The following is a 19,251-nucleotide window of genomic DNA, read 5'->3' as shown; positions in this document are numbered from 1 at the left end:
ACCTGGTCAGCAAAATATTGAACTCGGTAGGGACGTAATTTTTGAAAAAGATTTAGCTTTCAAAAGAGCCCTAAGTTCTGAAGAACCCTCTCCTTTACCTAGTTCTGAAAGAAATACTGAAACTGACTCTCAGAACATTGAAGAAATTGAAGATGAAATTCAAAATCTTAAACTTGACGAAACTCAAAATTCTACGAAAAGACCACTTTGGGCCATTAAGACAATAGAGAAAGCACAAGACTTTGTTGCACCATCCAGAACAATCAGAGAAAGCAAAAGACACAAAACATTTTCTAGTTATACAGCAAACATGAATGATTTGTCTAAATCAAAACCAACCAATGTTTCAGATGTTATTAAACATACAGCTTGGAAGGGTGCTATGGCAGAAGAATACCAATCTATTATAAAGAATGATGTTTGGAAAATTGTTCCTAGACCTAAAGGAAAATCTATTGTCTCTTCCAAATGGATATTTAAAATAAAGCATGTTGTTGACGATAGCATTGAAAAATATATAGCCAGATTTGTAGCCAGAGGATTCTCTCAGAAAAAAGGGATTGATTATGAAAAAATATTTTCTTTTGTTGCTAGATACACCTCTGTAAGATCAGTCCTAGCTATTGCAGCATCGAAGGGATGGAAAGTACATCAGATGGATGTAAAAACAACATTCTTGAATGGAAAGATTACGGAAGAGGTATATTTGGAACAACTTGAAGGATTTGAAACTCATGATCCTAACGTTTTTGTTTGCGGGCTCAAGAAAGCTCTCTATGAACTTAAACAGGCTCCAAGGGCTTGGTATGAAAGAATGGACAAGTATCTCACCAGCTTACGATTTTTCAAAAATTGAGCTGATCCAAATCTATATTATAAAAGGGATAAAGATGATATGGTGATTTTGATATTGTATGTTGATGATTTACTAATAACAGGTGATGATCATCTAATAAATCAATGCAAAAAAGATCTAATTAGAGAATTCGAGATGAAAGACTTGGGACTCCTTCATTACTTCCTAGAACTGGAAGTACAGCAAAATTCTAACAGCATTATACTTAATCAAGGAATGTATACATTAGATATTTTGAAGAGATTTGGAATGTGGAATTGCAAGTCTATGTATTCTCCAATGGAGACTCATCTACATAAACTTAAAGAAGCGGCAGCAGAATCACCTTCCATAGATTCTACTCTCTACAAACAAATGATAGGGTCCCTTATGTACTTGGTAAATAGAAGACCTGATATATGCTATTTTGTTAACGCCTTAAGTTAGTTTATGTATGAGCCAAAGGAGATTCACCTAGTTGCAATCAAACACATTATGAGATACTTACAAGGCACTCTTAACCTTGGGCTCAAATATGAGAAAGTTGACTTGGATTTACACAGATTCACTAACTCAGATTAGGGTGGAAGTATTAAGGATAGAAAAAGTACTTCAAGATGTTGTTTCAACTTAGGATCAACAATGATATCTTGGATATGCAAAAAACAGTCTTCAGTAGCACAATGTTCTACAGAAGCCAAATACACTGTAGCAGCGATGGCCTCTCAAGAAGCAGTTTGGCTTAGAAAGTTACTTGTGGCATTATTTGATCAAGCCATGAATCCTACAATTATTCATTGTGATAATGAGAGTTCCATCAAGCTTTCGGTGAATCCAGTTTTCCATGACAGGTCCAAGCATATCGAAATTCCTTACCATTATGTAAGAGATATGGTGGATAGAAATACTGTAAAATTAAATACATTTGCACTACAGATCAGACAACAAATATTTTCACCAAACTTCTCTCTAGAGTGAAGATAGATCTCTTTAGGAAAAGACTTGGTATGGTTGAATTGTAATTTATTTGTATTCTTTAAATTATTAATAAAATAATTTTATTGTTAGACTATTGACTGTTATGGGTTCCACCATTTGTATTTATTATTTTAGAGGTGACGATCTCTGAGATAATGAACACTTGTATGAACAACATTATGAAAGATGACAATCTCTTAGATAATGTGCTAAACAATAGAGTTCTACTCTAAGATCTAGATGAGTTCAAGATCACATTGTGAAGTAGACATTGCTATGTCTATAAATCACAATTTGGATAAAGGAAGAATTTTATTATTCTCTGGAATTTATCCTGTGTTCTGGTAGGTCTTTACTCGGGATCATGTTGTGATATAGGAATACCAGTACCTATAATTCACAACTTGGATAAATTAAGAATTTATTTATTCTCTAGATTTATACTGCATATTGAATTCTTTGAGATACTGTTATCACTAGTATCAGTGATATGTCATATTACAAGTTTAGTAATATGACATTGTATCATGTGTTCAATAATACTGCATGCTAAGAAGAAAATTCAGATAGATATAGAGTATCATTCTATGCTTATTCATTGTAATTGATGATGCTAGATATGTTATCTCTCAGAATGATTATCAAGTTAAGAGGGAGTGTTAAAACTATAACTTTTGATTCTGATTGTGCAGATCGCACATTCCTCTTAGAGCATATAAAACCATTATTAAGGCTATTAATACATTGCTCTTTTAATAGGCATGATCGGAGGTCTTTTTAGGGTGACTCTAAGTTAGTAGAAACACCAACTACTAGTTATGTTTGCTGTTAATTTAAACTCCTAGGCGCCAATTATGAGGAGTCCTTGTGAGCCAACCTAGATAGGGTCATGTCCCTTTAAGGGACATTTCCTTTGATTATTATATATATGGAGGGTGTTGTTGTAGTTAAAGGACATGCATTAAATTACAAGTCTGCTCCTTTAAGCAACTCAGCCTCAAATCGATTCTTTCTGTGATAAATACATTTTCAGAAAGTCAATTAATATTATCATCTCCTTTCAAGGTCTGACATTAAAGAAGATCAGAACAGCAAGTCTAAGAAGGTTTTATCTCAGATCTGATATTCAGAATTTGCAGAATACTTACAAAACATGCACCATCAGCTTCCCCAATGCAACACAAGAAAAAGGAGATTATGATCTTGGATGAAGAAGAAGAGGAATCTGCCTCCATACAAATTTGCTGATGTTGTGTACTCTTGTTTTTAATCTGTGAATAGGGTTGTCTATTTTATCTAGATTTCCAATCCCATGATCTAGGTTCTTATATTGTGTCTTACAATTGGAGGTAGCAAGAAACATCACAAATACATACAAAAGTTTAGTTTCAGCTGGTTGACATTAATCTGCATGAAGCCAATTACATCTAGCAATATTTAGATCTGCTCTGATATCAAACAGGAAATGTAGTGTATACATCTTAATGTGATAAAAAGGAATGTCAAGACTGATCCCTGGACAAGTTGTGCTTTTATGTACTTTACAGGATCCCTGTTCTATTCAATCATTGCCTCTAACAGAGCTCAGAAGTGACTATGATTGTTGACTAGGAGGAAATTCATCTTTCTCTTGCTTGTAATTTGTTTCTGAGGATTGTGCGACATGAATTTGATTGTGGATTTGAGAAACGAATTGTTCCAATTCCCTAGTTTGTTTGCCTGCTTAATTCATCTGGGCTGAGTGTTACTTCAAGCTGGGGCTCTTCCGTTTTGACTTGTCCCTGACATATTACTTTGTCAAGAACGTTTAGGCACTCATGATGCCAAGTTCTTCTTCCTGTGACCCTATAGAAGGTGTATTTAACGTTGAATGTAGATTTTTCTTTAGAATCCTTTTAAATCTAGACTAATAAGACTGAGCTGTGGGAGTTTCCTCAGGTTGCTCTTGTTTCTCTTTTAAAGAATACAAAACATTCAGTTTCTGTTTTTGTTTAAGCCATGCTCCATGTCTTCCAAGCATATGTATGTGTTCTAACTTCCTGATTTGGTCAACTAACGCAAAATGTTAGCAGAGTTATTCTTGCAATACCGGTGTAACCCAGAGACTCGCACCCCCCTCCCAAACCTTGAAGTACCAGTCCCCGTGACATGCCCACACCAAGTACTTGAGTACCCAAGCACCCCCACCTCCGCCATTCCACAACCATGCCACCACTGGGATGTGTACTTGAATTTCTATTTGAATTTTGATTTTTGAATGTTACTATGTAATGCTATGTTGAATGTCAATGGTTCTAATTCATGTTGAAATTTTGTTATGTTCAAGTATTTTAATTTGGTATGTTCTAGTGAACTATTGAAACATCATTTCATAGCTAGCATTTCAAGCTCTATATGTATACTATACAACACCCCTCTCTGGCCCGTTCTCCCCTTGCCGCCATCCCCTGGCCGTCCTCCCACTGTCCCGAAAATGAGGCTCATTTTCCCCACGTCCCGGAAACTCGCCCCGGCATCCTAAAGTACCCCCGTACTGGTGTAACATTGTATAATACAGTTCTCCTTTCATTATTCTGCAGACATAGGTGATTTATGATCCTGATTGTGTTTCTGAATTTTCAGAATATAGTTCTTCATGGTGAAGAAATTTTTCCACTAGATTAAAATCTTCTTCTTCAGCAGATGAATTCATATCCATCAGCATCTTTCATTCTAAATTCCCAATTTTTACAGTCCTTTTATTTTAGCTTTTCCTTTATCATGGCATCTATTACCATAGTGTTCCCCTTTACCGATGTAGCAGATTGGTGTGAATGTACTAGATCTCTTGAAATGTTTCTTCTTTCTGAAAAAACCCTTCCCAGTTTTTTCCTGAAATTTACCCTTGGAGTTATAATGTCATCTAGGGGTTTGCAGACTGAAATACAGTTGACAATTCTCACTACCACCATATGGTTTCCTTTTCTTGCTCCTACAATATAATTGACTCTTTTACCAGATGGTTTAGTGTCTTTGAAGTATTGTGCATTCATCTATTGAATCCATAAGAACACTGTTTAAAAAATATCATGATGAAATGTTCAGTGGAGCTGTCAAAAACAATATTATAGCTGATACACCTATCACAATAACCTAACCTAAAAATTCTCCCTGATATTAAACTAAAGTAATTCATCGCAAACATGATAAACTCATCTATAATCACTTGACAGATTTGCTGCTATGAACTTAATTTTATCCTTTTAGACATCTTAAAAAATTCTGGAATATTCCTATTCCATTAAAACTGATAATAAAAGTGTATTCTCTTCATTTTCCCTTGGCTTCTGATGCCTGCCTACAAGAGGTAGCATCTTTTGCATCACTAGGATTTAATCTTTTAAAGAAAACAACGGAATATTCAGCATTAGCTGCATTTGCTCCAATAAAACATTGTATTTAGTGAATGGCAAGAGCTGAGTAGTTTTTAATTATATGCCACATTGCCATGTTGCACTAGACGCATTCACACAAATTTGCAGCACATTGTTTTATGCATAAACAGTAAAATGTTACACTCAGCAAAATTTGTTAGCATTTAGGGAACCTGAATACCCAACAACATAACATACCGTCCTTTGGCTGGAAACTTCACAGTGTCCTGCAATCAGAAAACAACCAGTGTGAGTAAATGAAATCCCACATCAAACATAGGAAAGAAATCAATCTTCTATATGTGAAAAGGTAGTGTGAAAAAAACTGCCAACCTTTTCACCATTTGTAATGACCTCCCAATGTTCATTGCCTAAGTGAAGCAATTCAACCTCGCCATCATCATATTCAATCTTTTCATATATGAAGATAACGTTAGATGCACAGATAGATTTCCATGTGACAAAAGTAATGCTTTTATTGATAAGAAACCCTACAAAATTAAAGGTGCCATCATCATGTAGATTGGTCTTTAGTTACACTCCTATTTAACATGTTATTAATTGGTTATAATATGCTTGTAAATTCTTCTACTAGTAACTCACATGAGTGGTGCTTTGCTAAGTGCTGGTCAATAATTAGGAGTAGATCATGCTTAATAGTAATGAGTAATTGTGTTGATGATGATTTAATTCTTAGTTGCACGTGTAAAGGTGTTCTTTGGTTCAGTAATTATGAAATGTTAAACAAGTGTACATCTGATTATAACTAAGGATCTGCATGTTTCCCTTCTATTGCAGTAATGAAGGAGAAAATCTATATATTTAAGTATGCAAGGAAGAACATGTTTAATTAGATATTGAGTAATGATTGAATTAAATGTTGATCAAAAGAATAAAATTAATCTTCCTAGGTTTTAAGTAGATATTAATATTCATATGGTGTAAGAGCTAGAGATTGATGTTAATATGATTCTTCTACACAAAATGTGGACTTTTGTTAATGTGGCTTTACATCAATAGTAGTAATATTTCCTTGGTTGTATTTATTTAATTGGGATAAACCAAGGTATCCCTTAAGTAATTTTTGTCCTCTAGTCCAAGTGTGAGAACAAGTCACTTGCTTGTCCTCTTGTCCATGTGTGAGGACATATTATTTTTGTAGTTCTTTTATTAACAAAAATAGTTTATCCTCCCTAAAAGGATTATGACACTTGGCACACACTTATGAATGTGGCATTCATATGCTTTGAAGTTACCACATAGCTCCTTCTCTCATCTCTATATAAGAGATCCTCCTCTCTCATTCTCTTACACACACAATGTAGTTTTTGTAATGAGCATATGGCTTCATCTCTCTCTTTCTTTCATTCTAGGCTTTGCCTCATTCAGAGTAATTCACATGGGGTTTTTCTTTGTTTTCCCATTCAAAAATCTATTGTCTTCTTGTGTTGATCTTTGGAATCAGTTGGAGGTCTTTGGGCTTTATGGTAACAATCTTCTTTAAATAGCTCTCTTGAATTCTTTCCTTTCATATTTGTGTAATTTGAATATTTCTTTCATCGAAACAAAGCAATTTAATGCTTGTTTGAGTTGTTTTGAAAGTTACCATATCTTTGGAGACATTATTGTTGAGAAGAGAAGAGAAGCTTGAGCTTCATTTCTAATCTTTGCGTTACAGGTTGTTTGTTTTTTTTAATCAGCTAACCTTCTTTGGAAGGCTTGCCGCCAAAGAGTCTCTTTTTTTCATTAATTGTTTTTGGGTTTGGCTGGTTTGCAGCCAAATCCATTTTATATTCTCTTCCTTTGGAAGGCTTGCCACCAAAACTAACGGAAACATTTTTCTTTGCAGGTTGTTATTTCAATACTAATTTTCTTTTTGAAAGTTGAAAATCTCTATTTTTCATTTTGTTATATCTAATAATCTATTTGTAGGTTTCTTTGAAAAAAAAATACAAATAATCCATACTTGTTTTTAACAAAGTATTTTATTGCAAGTCGCTCACAAATCTACTTGTAGATTTTAAAATTTTAATCTCTTTTTTTTAAACTATTTATCTATCCTTGTTGCTAAGTTGCATTACTAATCTGGTACTTATTTCGGCCAATCTAGTTAGTTTTCTGAGATTCATCATTCATATTTAGTTATTTTTCTATCCCTATATAATACATAGTTGCAAGTTTAAAAATAACTACTCCTGAATTTACAGATTAAAATCAAATAAATCAAATTATTGATTATGTGTTTTCATTATTCTATTATAATCTTATACATTTAAATAATATATTTGTTTTCATTTAGAAAAAAAACGTCATTTGGCCCTTGTATTCTCTATCTTTTACAGCTCATGCTATCCAAATGTGTTGGACAACAAACAAGTAAAGCAGAGTATAAAGGAAGGCTTATGATGTAGAAGCATCCTAGGTTGCCTTGTTATCCTGCTTTTTTTTGTTCATTTTGCATGTGGATGTCGAGTTATGCCGAGTGACTCTTCATTCACCAAGTTACCCAATGTACGGCAAGTAACTCTTCATTCGCCAAGTTACCCAGTGTACGCCAAGTGACTCTTCATTCGCCGAGTTACCCAGTGTACGCCAAGTGACTCTTCATTCACCGAGTTACCCAATGTACGCCAAGTGACTCTTCATTCGCCGAGTTACCCAATGTAAGCCAAGTGACTCTTCATTCGCCGAGTTACCCAGTGTATGCTAAGTGACTCTTCATTCACCAAGTTACCCAGTGTACGCCAAGTGACTCTTCATTCACCGAGTTACCCAGTGTATGCCAAGTCACTCTTCATTGGCCAAGTTACCCAGTGTACACCAAGTCACTCTTCATTCGCCGAGTTACTCAATGTACGCCAAGTGACTCTTCATTCGCCGAGTTACCCAGTGTACGCCAAGTGACTCTTCATTCACCGAGTTACCCAGTGTACGCCAAGTGACTCTTCATTTGCTAAGTTACCCAGTGTATGCCAAGTGACTCTTCATTCGCCGAATTACCTAGTGTACGCCAAGTGACTCTTCATTCACCGAGTTACCTAGTGTATGCCAAGTGACTCTTCATTCACCGAGTTACCTAGTGTATGCCAAGTGACTCTTCATTCACTGAGTTACCCAATGTATACCAAGTGATTCTTCATGTGCCAAGTTACCCAGTGTATGCCGAGTGTCAGCATTTGGACGTGATTTCTGTGAGCCGACTTGCAGAATTTATTTTGTTCGCGACATTTATGTTATAAGATGCATCCAGACCGTTTTTGGGTCGGCCTTCCTCTTATGTAATGTTCTAGAATAATCTGTAAGCCATTTTGGCAAGTATATATAGAGTGTTTAGGCTTAGAGTTAGGTAAGTTTTTGGGAAGAAGATTAGAGAGCAGAACTAAAAGTGCAAATTTGCAGTTGGATCTTTGAATGTGAATGTATTTGTAATTGGCCATAACCCAGAAGGCCTTACAACTGGACATGTATGAAGATATTTTGATGAATCAATAAAAGTATTTCACTCTTCTTCCTCCTTTGGTTGTTGTTCTTTGTGTTTGCTTCTGTTGTGTTAACTCTTGCAGGGTGGTTTCGATAGCTAGGTGAGCCTTTCGCCATAGTTATTCACCCTTTCTCTGGGTCAGCTTAGTAAGGTGTGATTAGAATTGGAATAATCACCATTGACTTTCAAAATTCAAATCTATTTTATTCTCCCTCTTGCTTTAGATTGCCAATGTACATTGTCAAGACCCATTAAGCACTCTAATTGAAGCGTATGTCCGCTTTGTTAGCATAGAGCCACAAACCCTTCAGAAGAATGAATAAGTATCCGCTTTCACCAACTTAAAAAATGTGAAGTTTGCATTCAACCATTCCAACATCCTTCAAGCTCGACACATACCTGAATCACTAGATAGTTTTACCTCGAAATCTTTTCAAAACGAGTGGTTTTTACATTAGAAAGAAAGGAAGATCTGTTGTCCAGCATTTGATGTTATTTCATCTTAGAAATCTGATTTCATCTTTGTATCTGATCTATATTTTCAGAGCCCTCTAATTACGGTCAACGGCCCCTACACTATTACGTAGGTGTTAATCATAATCACATTGGCTAGTCTGGTTTCATTGTAATCTAATTGGCAGTCTCGTACTCAAAGCATGTGTTTCCTGGAAGTCACAGGATCAAATGTTTAAGATTCCTTGCCTTACAGTTTTAATTCCTACTCCAGAGAAGTGTTTTTTAACAGCATCCAATCACAGCATTTGTAAAGTTATCTGGAATTGTAATGTTTTCTTTTAAATTATGACTTTTATTCTCTCTGCAGTTATTATTCTTCTTACCAATATTTTTTATTTTAATGATTTCGACACCTCTAGCAGTTTTTTAATCATTCTTCCTACAGCAATCATCATTACATTGCTATCAGTTTCTTTCATTTTAAACCTGCTTATTCATAATATCACTACACATTACAAAAGCAGGTGACTTATTTTATTTAAAACTTCATTGTTTTTTGTCCGTTGCATGCTTCACTTCCAAAATGGATCTTGTTTGCTGCTCATGTAGGTTTCTTTACTTTTATTTATTTTGCTCCTTTTGAACGATTCATTTTATCTTTAAGAATCAAAGTCTTACCCAACCCATTTAAATAAGCTAATTTAATTTTAATAGCTTTTTTATTTTTCTTCAGCTTCTTGAAATTCTGATTTTATTATTAGTCTGAAGAATATATTTGCAATAAATTTCAGAACTAGTGTTCGTTCAGAATTTCTGAATTTTAGTTGGCCTAGCAAACAATTTGCAAAATATTTCATTGAAATCTGAATTGGTTTGGCAATCATTATTGTTATTCAGAAATTTCCTTTATCTCTAAACTATTTGGTATTCATATCAGTGCTATTAAGTTGCTTGCCAAGTGTTTGACAAAATGTCAAACAATTGAAACAGTTAAGAAATTGATGCTTGATTTAGCTAAACCATACCGGGTTTTTACAATTTTATGCATATATAAATTGAGGGATTATGTGAAACAAATGTGTGTGTATACATACATACATACATATATATAGATATGTATTATATATATACATACATATACACACACAAACATCTACATGTCTACATATTTATACATATGTGCATACAAATACATATTCATATATATACATACACATACATATGTGTGTCTATATAGTAATTAGTATATATTACTGTAGTAATTGGTGTGTATATGTGTGTCTATATATATACACCCAACCAAATATTGTTTTTGAAAATAATGCATCACAAAAACAACAACCCAACACACATTATAAGTATCATTACTACCTTTGGATATCCTGTGACAGCATTCTCCTATGGCAAAGAAAAACGAAACCCTTAAGCACTTAAGTACTTCCAAAAGATATCAAAACACGTGGATGTATGCACAACACATGCTCTTACTAATAGCATGTTACTTGTGCAATCATAACTTGTAATCACAACTTTAATCTACACAAGAGAACATTGACAAATAGATGACATAAAACAGCTTAAAATAGTTCATATTGGCATTCTTATGAAACATACACACAATGTTCACTTCTGTGGCCTACCTTATGAGTCATGTTCGCAGGATCAAACTCATTTAAAGTTCCAGAATAGAACCTGATCCACAAACCACATAAACTAAAATGATAAATACCTAACTCAAAATTAAACTGGACATAGAACAAAGTTACAAATTGCAATCTGTACAATATCTACCGTTTATCAACAGGCCACCAAACTCTTATCCGCTGTCCAACAAGTTCCTCCTCCCCTTGTCTATCCTTGTCAGCCTTCCACTCGGGGGACTGCAAAAAATTTCCATGAAAACTAGAATATCAACCCAAAAGAAATAAAAATATTGTATGTGAAACAAGATTTTTGTTTGGTAAAATTAAAGTTTCCATACCTCACTGTAATTTTCTACAGGTGTTTCAAGGCCCAAGGCTACAGCATCAGGTGCTTTGTTTGTGTCCTTTTTCAGACGTGGGTCTTCTACAGCTGTCTTATATTCTTTGCTACTATGTTCCTTCCTTGAGCTCTCACATCGCAAAGAGACACCTGCTAATGTTTTCTGACCCAGACGGCGCCTCCCAGGAACCTTTAAAATTTCATCTTGCATACTGTGTTCACTGTCAGTAGTTTTTGTTTCCTTCTGAGCCATTTGAGTAATATCTGTGACAACATGTAAGTCATCTGAGTCACTCTTTTGGTTTTTTCCTACCATTGTGGTATTGGATAGAGAATCTGTCTCCCTAAAATCCTTATTTTCTGCCTCCGCCTCTGCTTGGTGCTCCTTCAATTTCGATGGCATGAATTCAGCAGTACACACAGGTAGGTCTCTCTCACAAGCAGAGTCAGATTGAACTTTCTCCGGTTTCCTTCTTTTACTGGAACCCTTTGAAGTATCTTCAACTGCAAGCTCTTTAAATCTAGATGTCACCTGAGATTTACTTTTCGAATTTTGACCTTGCTTGTAACTCCCTGATCTCTTTTTATATCCTAATAGTGAATTTTCTTTTTCTGGATCTTTTTTCCTGTTCACTGATGTATTATTTGTCATACTTTGGGTCTGGAATGACTCCTCCCCTGAATCATGATCAATTTCTTCCGACAAAGATTCTGCTTGATTCCTCTTGGTTCTCCTTCCATGAGAACTGGATTTCTAAAACATATTTAATTAGACAGCATGAGTAACATATTAGATGTTGCTCAAGGCTCACCAAGACTGAATATAAATCCATTAAAAAGTGATCAATGATCACAGAAAACATGGCTATTGTAAAAGAACAAAGTAGCCTCAAAGAAGATTCTACTAAAAACCTACCTGAATAGAAAGTATCGTATTTCTTCCGTCCAAAAGCAATTCCAGTGCCTTCCCCTTGGTTAGACAAGGGGGTAGATCACTTCCATCTGTCTGCACAAGCCAATAAAGTTCATAACAGATAATTTTAAGTATACAATGTCTCTCATACATGATTTATGTATCTTTCTGTAATATGTAACATGGATGCTCTTCTACACTACCTTTTCATCTTGAATTTCTTCAGCAACTTTGTAAAACAGAGAAGGCATAGGTACCCCTCCAGGAATTCTTCCGGAAGAAATTTTGTTACGCCCCAAATCCTTGGAAATAACGATACCAATGTCACAGAGTATATGTAGGTTCTGGGCATAGTTTAGTGATAAACAGTCAGTTTCATTATGCACAATACAGTAATTTTAATTACGTGAATAATAATAGGAGAACGATAAACTAGGAGAAATAAACCAACCTCTGTGATCGATTTGTCAACTGCATCCTCGGCCCTTCTTATTGCACGAAAAATAGACAGAATGGCTGACATGTTATCCATCTCATCTTTCCTACCACCATTACTCCAATCTTGGGAGATCAAAACCTGAAGGAATAAAAACAACTGCCTGCACAGAAATCTATTAGTGTCACATTTTAATTAAACAAATATGCCAATCCACTATATATATATATATATATATATATATATATATATATATATATATATATATATATATATATATATATATATATATATATATATATATATACTGATATATATGCATATACACACATACATGCAACATACATACATACATACATATATATATAAGGCATGCACATCCATGTTGTTTTAGTCATAATATACAACAAAGGTACCTAACAAAAGGTTCATAAGCTTCTGCATTTTCAGCATCAGTTCCTGACGGAAACTTTGGATGATGTCCAAGAACATGGACCAAGTAAGCAAGAACATATTCTGGGTAAACAACAAGTGCAGCCCCTTCCCCTTGCACGGCTCTAGATGTTTGGCGCAGTCGAGCTTCACGATGGTAACTATCAACAAACTCTTCAAGATATTTTTTTGCCTGAATCCAGATAATGCATATCAGTAAACACTTCAGCAATAAAGATCTGCCACATCAGATCCTCCCTAACAGAGCATCTCAATGCTACAGTTCAGAACAAAAGTGCAAACCACCTACATCTGCTTGAATATCTTTTACAGCATCTGATGCAGCCAGTGCAAAGGCACAAGCATACTTGTTCCCAATTGTATGGTCCCTAAGGCACTTCTGAACCTTATTTAAGAATTGTTGACGGACATGAAATGAAGGATCCTGTAAATGAAAAAGATGAATCAAATAGTTTAGCTGAAGCGAAAAATAAGATTGACGTGAAAAAAAATATAGGGAAATAAATTATCTATTTGCAGACAAATGTTTAACCATGCATCTGCAAAATAAAGTCTCATTCCATGTATGCAGGGCTGATTCTTGAATACCTGTAAGACTACATAATTTTTCACCATTAAAACATCTGATAATGTCATTGTCTAATATAATTTCAATAATAGTGTTATGTGTGATAGGAAACTACCAATAAAACATCTGATAATGCCATTCTCTAATATAATTTCAATAATAGTGTTTGTATGGGATAGGAAACTAACAACAAAGCGAGATATATCATATTGTATGCTCCTCTGTCGCCCAGACAATAAATTAAAGCTTAATAGAGAAAAGTAAATGAAAGTTTTTCGTGGACTGGCTAGAACATGAACCTAGGACATTCCATTTGCTGGTGGAGTGCTCTACCACCAAGATTCTGGCCAGGCCATCCTTGGTCTAGGCATGGCTTATTTCCAATACCTGCCTTTAACCTACTCTATATGTGCTTAAGGCTGCTAGACTGGCTTGGCTCTGATACCCTGTTAGGCTTTCAAACTTGGACTTGAGCCTAAGACATTCAATTTGCTGCTAGAGTGCTCTAGCACTGACCTACTGGCCCCTTTGTGACGAGTCTGTAATGTCCCCTTTGTGAAATAGGATTTAATAATAAATAATAGCAATAAAAGTAAATAAATAGATAATAATAATAATATAAATAATTACAAGTTAATTAAGTTAATGAAATGTCTAGAGATACATAATGAAGAGCCGTGACTCCCTCTCAATATGATATAAAAGGGAGAAGGGTTTATTTTGAAACGGATATGGAAAAAGGAAGAAAGAGGAGAGCATAGAACTGAAGAAGAATTAATGGAAGAGGAAAGGAATGTAAAGAAAAGAAAGGAAGCGACTCTTTTAAATGGAAGCAATGATAAAGGCTTGGAATTCTTTCAAAGGGTTGTAACTTGTGATTATGAAGGGTTGTCACACTTTGAAAGGTCTGTAATTACAAAGGGTTGTGACTTCTGCCAAAAGGAAGACGTGATGAAGATGCATGACATCCCCCTCATATGAGAAGATAAAAGGGACAAGGATTCATTTAAAATAAGCAGACAAAAAGGATGAAGGAAATTTAAAGGAAATAAGTGTTTGTTTTGTATCAGAAACAGAGGAATCAAAAGTACAGATCTGATATAAATAAAAGTGCAGATCTGATGGTGCAAGGCTGTGTCTCTTGCCAAAAGACATTTACAATAAAAAAGGTGTGACCTCTCCCTCACATTGAGAGATATAAAGGGGAGAAGTTTTCATTTATGAAGGACATCCAAGGGAGCTCAATAGGGAATTATATAGTATTCTCAAGGCAACAACTAAAAGTGGTGACTCAATCCCTATGAAAGGTGGTGATCCATCCAGCTAATTAACTATAAAGGAGGATTAATTCCAAGCATTAAGAGGAATACATTGTGTTGTGAACCGAGTTGTAAATAATCAATAATCAGAATTCTTTAAGGGTGTAACTATAAGCAGATCTTGATCAAGGGTGATATAACATTCTATTATTGATAATGTAGAAACAATGATTAATTCATCTTTGCAAATTTATAATGCGTATTATTCTGTTAACAAATATAAAGACATGAACTTAGTCTGACAACAGCCTGACTCAAGGAATTGGAGAAAATCTGGAATTAAGGGAGAAACACTAAGGGCCAACTATTCCACTGGCAGTTAAGGAACATCAACTCCAAGGACACACTATTGCAGTGGAAGTTAAGGGAGAACAACAATGAGAACACCCCATTGCACTATAATTGAGGGAGACCCACTAAGGGCACCCTATTGCAGTGGTAGTTAAGTGAACGTTACCAGTGACAATACAAGCAATCATCCAAGCAATGATAGTGTATCTGCCTTTGGAGGTATCATCTTGCATAAATAATGCTCAACAAATACATTTAATCAATGATTAATGAGCCAGTAATGTTATGAATTATTGAAGTGATCAATTATGAGAGCTAACATTTGAAATCAAAAGAGACATGTCTCTTGGATGTCCAAGAGACACCTCCATTTGATAGTGGCAATGATATAAAATGGAGTTTGTACTCACTCCGTAGGATGATTTGGATAAACCTGTTTATTCATATCCAGTAAGCATCGCTCTGTAATAGAGCATACTGCCTTCTGGCATCCATTCTGTGCAAGCATATTAAGTTACAGTCAGAGATGGCATCATCACTTTAGCATATTATTATTGTCATATCAGACACAGCCTACAGCATTATTCAAAGCATACTTCAAAGCATAATTTGCATATTATTAATTGCATATCAGATACAGCAAGTAGTACAAGGCACTGAGATTTCCCTTGGTCATTGCATGTAAATTCCTGTATCTTGGACATAGCAAATATAGTGTTATAGTCTTGATTATTTTGCAATCATAATTGATTTGTATATAAACTGTATTGTGTATGCATTTGAATTAAATAATGTATGCATTTGGACATTCAAATATTACTTAAATAGCAGAAATTGTTTTTATATGCATTATATTGTGAAGAATTCAAGTAGTGTCTCATATCTAGAATAAAGGGACACTACAACCCTCTCCCACAAATCGTACTTAGAATATCATCATCCATCAAAACTTGTCGCATAGCCATTGGCTCCAAAGAAGTTAACTCATCTTAATCAAAATCCATGAGAAATGAGGCACCTAACAATCCATGTGGATAGTAGAGATGCAATAGATAGAAAGGCCTCGCTGTTTTCTTTGCCCTTAATATTGCTATTCTTCAAAGATTCCTACTATTACAAACTCAGCTAAATTACCTACCAAAATGTTGTTCTCTCTAACAAGATGTATGAGGTGATCAATCTTATTTTGTGCTAATCGCGTCTAAGCCTCTTATATTGAGAACATTTCTCTTTCTTACACTAGTTGCATCTAGAAGAGGATGAATTTGATGTGAGACCTCTTAAAATATGATTACCATATTTAAGACTACCTTCCAGTCCTTTCTTTCCATTTCTTCTCTTACCACTAATATACTCGACAAAATTGCCTATCCTTCCAGAGGGTTCTAACTTAGTTCTCTTTTCTTCTGGAACATGTATGTATATAGGGCACCCAAATATCCTAAGATGACTTATATTTGGTTTTAACCTTAGAAAAAACTTCTTCAAGAGTTTTATCTCTAAGGTGGGAGTGAGGACTTCTATTTTGAATATAGACAGCAGTACATGAGGCTTCTTCCCAAAGATAAGATCCTAAATTTTGATCAAGTAGCATAGCTCTTGCAACTTCTACAATTGTCCTATTCTTTCTTTCTGCTACCCCATTTTGTTGTGGATTATAAGGAACACTACACTCCCTCTTGATTCTTGCTTCTTTACAAAAATCCTTAAATAAATCTTAAGTATATTCCCCTCCATTATTAAACCTAAGTTTAATTTTGTGTCATAATAAATTTTCAGTTAAGGATTTGAATTCTTTAAATCTCTCAAGGATTTCTTCTAATTCTTTACATTTTAAGAAGTAAATCCATGTTTTCCTAGAGAAATCATCTCTAAAAAGTATATAGTACAAGAATCCTCCAAGAGAAGGAACAGACATAGGTCCACATAAATCTAAGTGGACTAATTCTAAAACATTGTTTGATTTTCTAGTGCTATTTTGAAATGGAATTTTGGTGTTCTACCTAGTGCACATCCTTTGCATATGCTTGAAGGATCTTTATTTAACTTAGGTAAACTAATAACCATCTTCTCCATTGTCGATAAGGCCTTGAAGTTTAGATGGCCGAACCTTCTATGCCACACTTTGCTTCTATCAGCAACTTCATCGATTAAGACTTGAATAGGTTCTATATTTAATTCATACAAGTATCCCTTTCTTTGACCAGTCAACTTTGATTTCTTAAATGAATCGTTCTTCGACCATGTCATTACTTTACCGTCCATGAATGCAACCTTATGCCCATCATCTTTAAGTGTTGTAACAGAGATTAGATTCTTCTTGATTCCTGGTACATAGAGTACTTTTTTTAGATGAAGAGAAATACCTAACTTCATTTTCAAGGTGCAGCTCCCAATTCCTTTGATAGGATGAGTGGAATTATCACCTATGGTAATTTCGTCATTAGCTTCTTCTGATATTGAGTCTAGTACTTCTTTGTCTCTTGTAATGTGACAAGATGATCCACTATCAATTACCCCAGATTTGCTTGATTCTTCATTTGATAGCACTGAATACATTACATAGTTCTCAAGATCATAATTTTCCTCTTTTTTAGTAATGTTTGTATAATTTACTTATTGCATTGCATTCTCTAGGCAATTTGTTTTATAGTGTCCGAATTTCTCACATTTAAAACATTTGACTTTAGATAAATCTCTCTTAGGTTTGTCATTTCTTTGATGAGCCTTCTTCTTCTTGAAGTGTTTCTTCTCACTTTTGTAGGAATTTGTGTTGAGAACATGAAGTTCTTCATCTTCAGTTTTCAATTTCCTTCCTTTCTTGAGTTGCCTGGATTCTTCTTGAAGGCAATCTTCTTTAAGTGTATTGAAGTCTACAAGTTTGTCTCTAGCATATACTACTTGTGAGAATATTTCCCATGAATCTGGTAGTCCATCTATTGCCATTAATTTTAGTTCTTTATCATCAATTATGTACCCAATGCTTGTAAATTCGTCTCTTAGACTAACCACCCTTAGGAAGTATGAATTCATAGATTCACCATTCCTTATTTTTATATGATTTAGTTGCCTTGTTAGTGAAAGTGTTCTAGTTGCATTATTAACATCATATGCATTTATTAATGCACTCATCATATTGAATGTTGTCTGATGTTTCATTAGCATAGGTACTATTTCATTTTTAACTCCATCTAATATGATTCTCATGGCTTTCCTATTTCCTATGATCCAGTTAGTTTTCTAAGGATCATCATCAGGGTGCTTGGATTCCTTATCAAGAGCCATCAAAATTCTAAAATTTCATGCAATGAAGTGACCTTTTCCATCAAACCTATCTTCGAGTCTGATTGCATTGGGCATTGTAGGTAGAAGGATGTTGCTATATATGTTTTAAATCTGATTATAAATTTGTAGAGCCAAGGTTCGACTACCAGAGCTCTGATACCATGTAAAGTTTCTACAAATTCTAATAAAAATAATGTTGATAAAGTACTTTCCTTATGTAGCAACTAATCTTTAGATATTTCGGACTCAATATGATCGATCTAGGAAGGTTTGAATTAAATTTGTAAATTGTTATATATCTCTGCAAGAAATCACTGAAGGCAGATTGCTAGGAGCAGACTTGAGATTGTATTGTGTGTTTTCTATCCACAAACTTACCCACCCCCCCTTATAATAGATTCAAGGGACTTGTCCTTTCATAAACAAACTACCTTGCCTAGGTCAGCCCTATTTGCAAATGCAACCTTTTAATTCAAATCAATGCCCACGAGCAAACTATTGGTTAGTAAAACTAACCACATTAGATAGGTTAGAAGATGCATTTAGTCATCTATTTAGAGATCACTGATTTGACTAAAAGGGAGCAATTGCAAACAAAACAATTTTATAAAGAAGAAATATGCTTTTCAGATCTATTCGATCAAAGAAATCAGAACATTATTTTATCACAGTTACTTAGAGAATCAAGAGGTTGCTGGAAAACAACAGGAATAGGAAGAGAAAATTAGATTATGTTTTATATTCTCTGTTTGGTATGCCAAATCAGAATTGAAAATAGGAAGACATATTCCCATTTTGCCCGTAAAATGAGCATATGTCTATGCCAAAAAACATTTGTTA

The 19,251-nt window shown here is 34.6% G+C and overlaps 1 protein-coding gene across 2 annotated transcripts in view; it reads right to left on the bottom strand.

Moving 5' to 3' along the window:
* The window catches only part of LOC149542860 (sister chromatid cohesion protein PDS5 homolog A-like), a 241,998-nt gene that overhangs the window by 29,213 nt on the left and 193,534 nt on the right, over window positions 1-19,251 (bottom strand). For both annotated transcript variants that reach the window (XM_089797769.1, XM_089797771.1), the window contains exons 19-28: window positions 13,238-13,372; window positions 12,912-13,120; window positions 12,511-12,658; window positions 12,263-12,403; window positions 12,063-12,152; window positions 11,145-11,900; window positions 10,955-11,043; window positions 10,804-10,855; window positions 5,560-5,637; window positions 5,425-5,453 (exon numbers count right to left, since the gene is read on the bottom strand). In XM_089797769.1, the coding sequence (XP_089653895.1) occupies window positions 5,425-5,453; window positions 5,560-5,637; window positions 10,804-10,855; window positions 10,955-11,043; window positions 11,145-11,900; window positions 12,063-12,152; window positions 12,263-12,403; window positions 12,511-12,658; window positions 12,912-13,120; window positions 13,238-13,372 (1,727 nt within the window). The remainder of the gene's footprint in view (window positions 1-5,424; window positions 5,454-5,559; window positions 5,638-10,803; window positions 10,856-10,954; window positions 11,044-11,144; window positions 11,901-12,062; window positions 12,153-12,262; window positions 12,404-12,510; window positions 12,659-12,911; window positions 13,121-13,237; window positions 13,373-19,251) is intronic.

Source organism: Cupressus sempervirens, chromosome 8 (assembly GCF_028749045.1).
Source record: "Cupressus sempervirens isolate cs-2001-9-10 chromosome 8, ASM2874904v1, whole genome shotgun sequence".
NCBI classification, from domain to species: domain Eukaryota; kingdom Viridiplantae; phylum Streptophyta; class Pinopsida; order Cupressales; family Cupressaceae; genus Cupressus; species Cupressus sempervirens.
The sequence above is the reverse complement of the archived record's forward strand: the minus strand, read 5'-3'. Positions and strand labels throughout refer to the sequence as shown.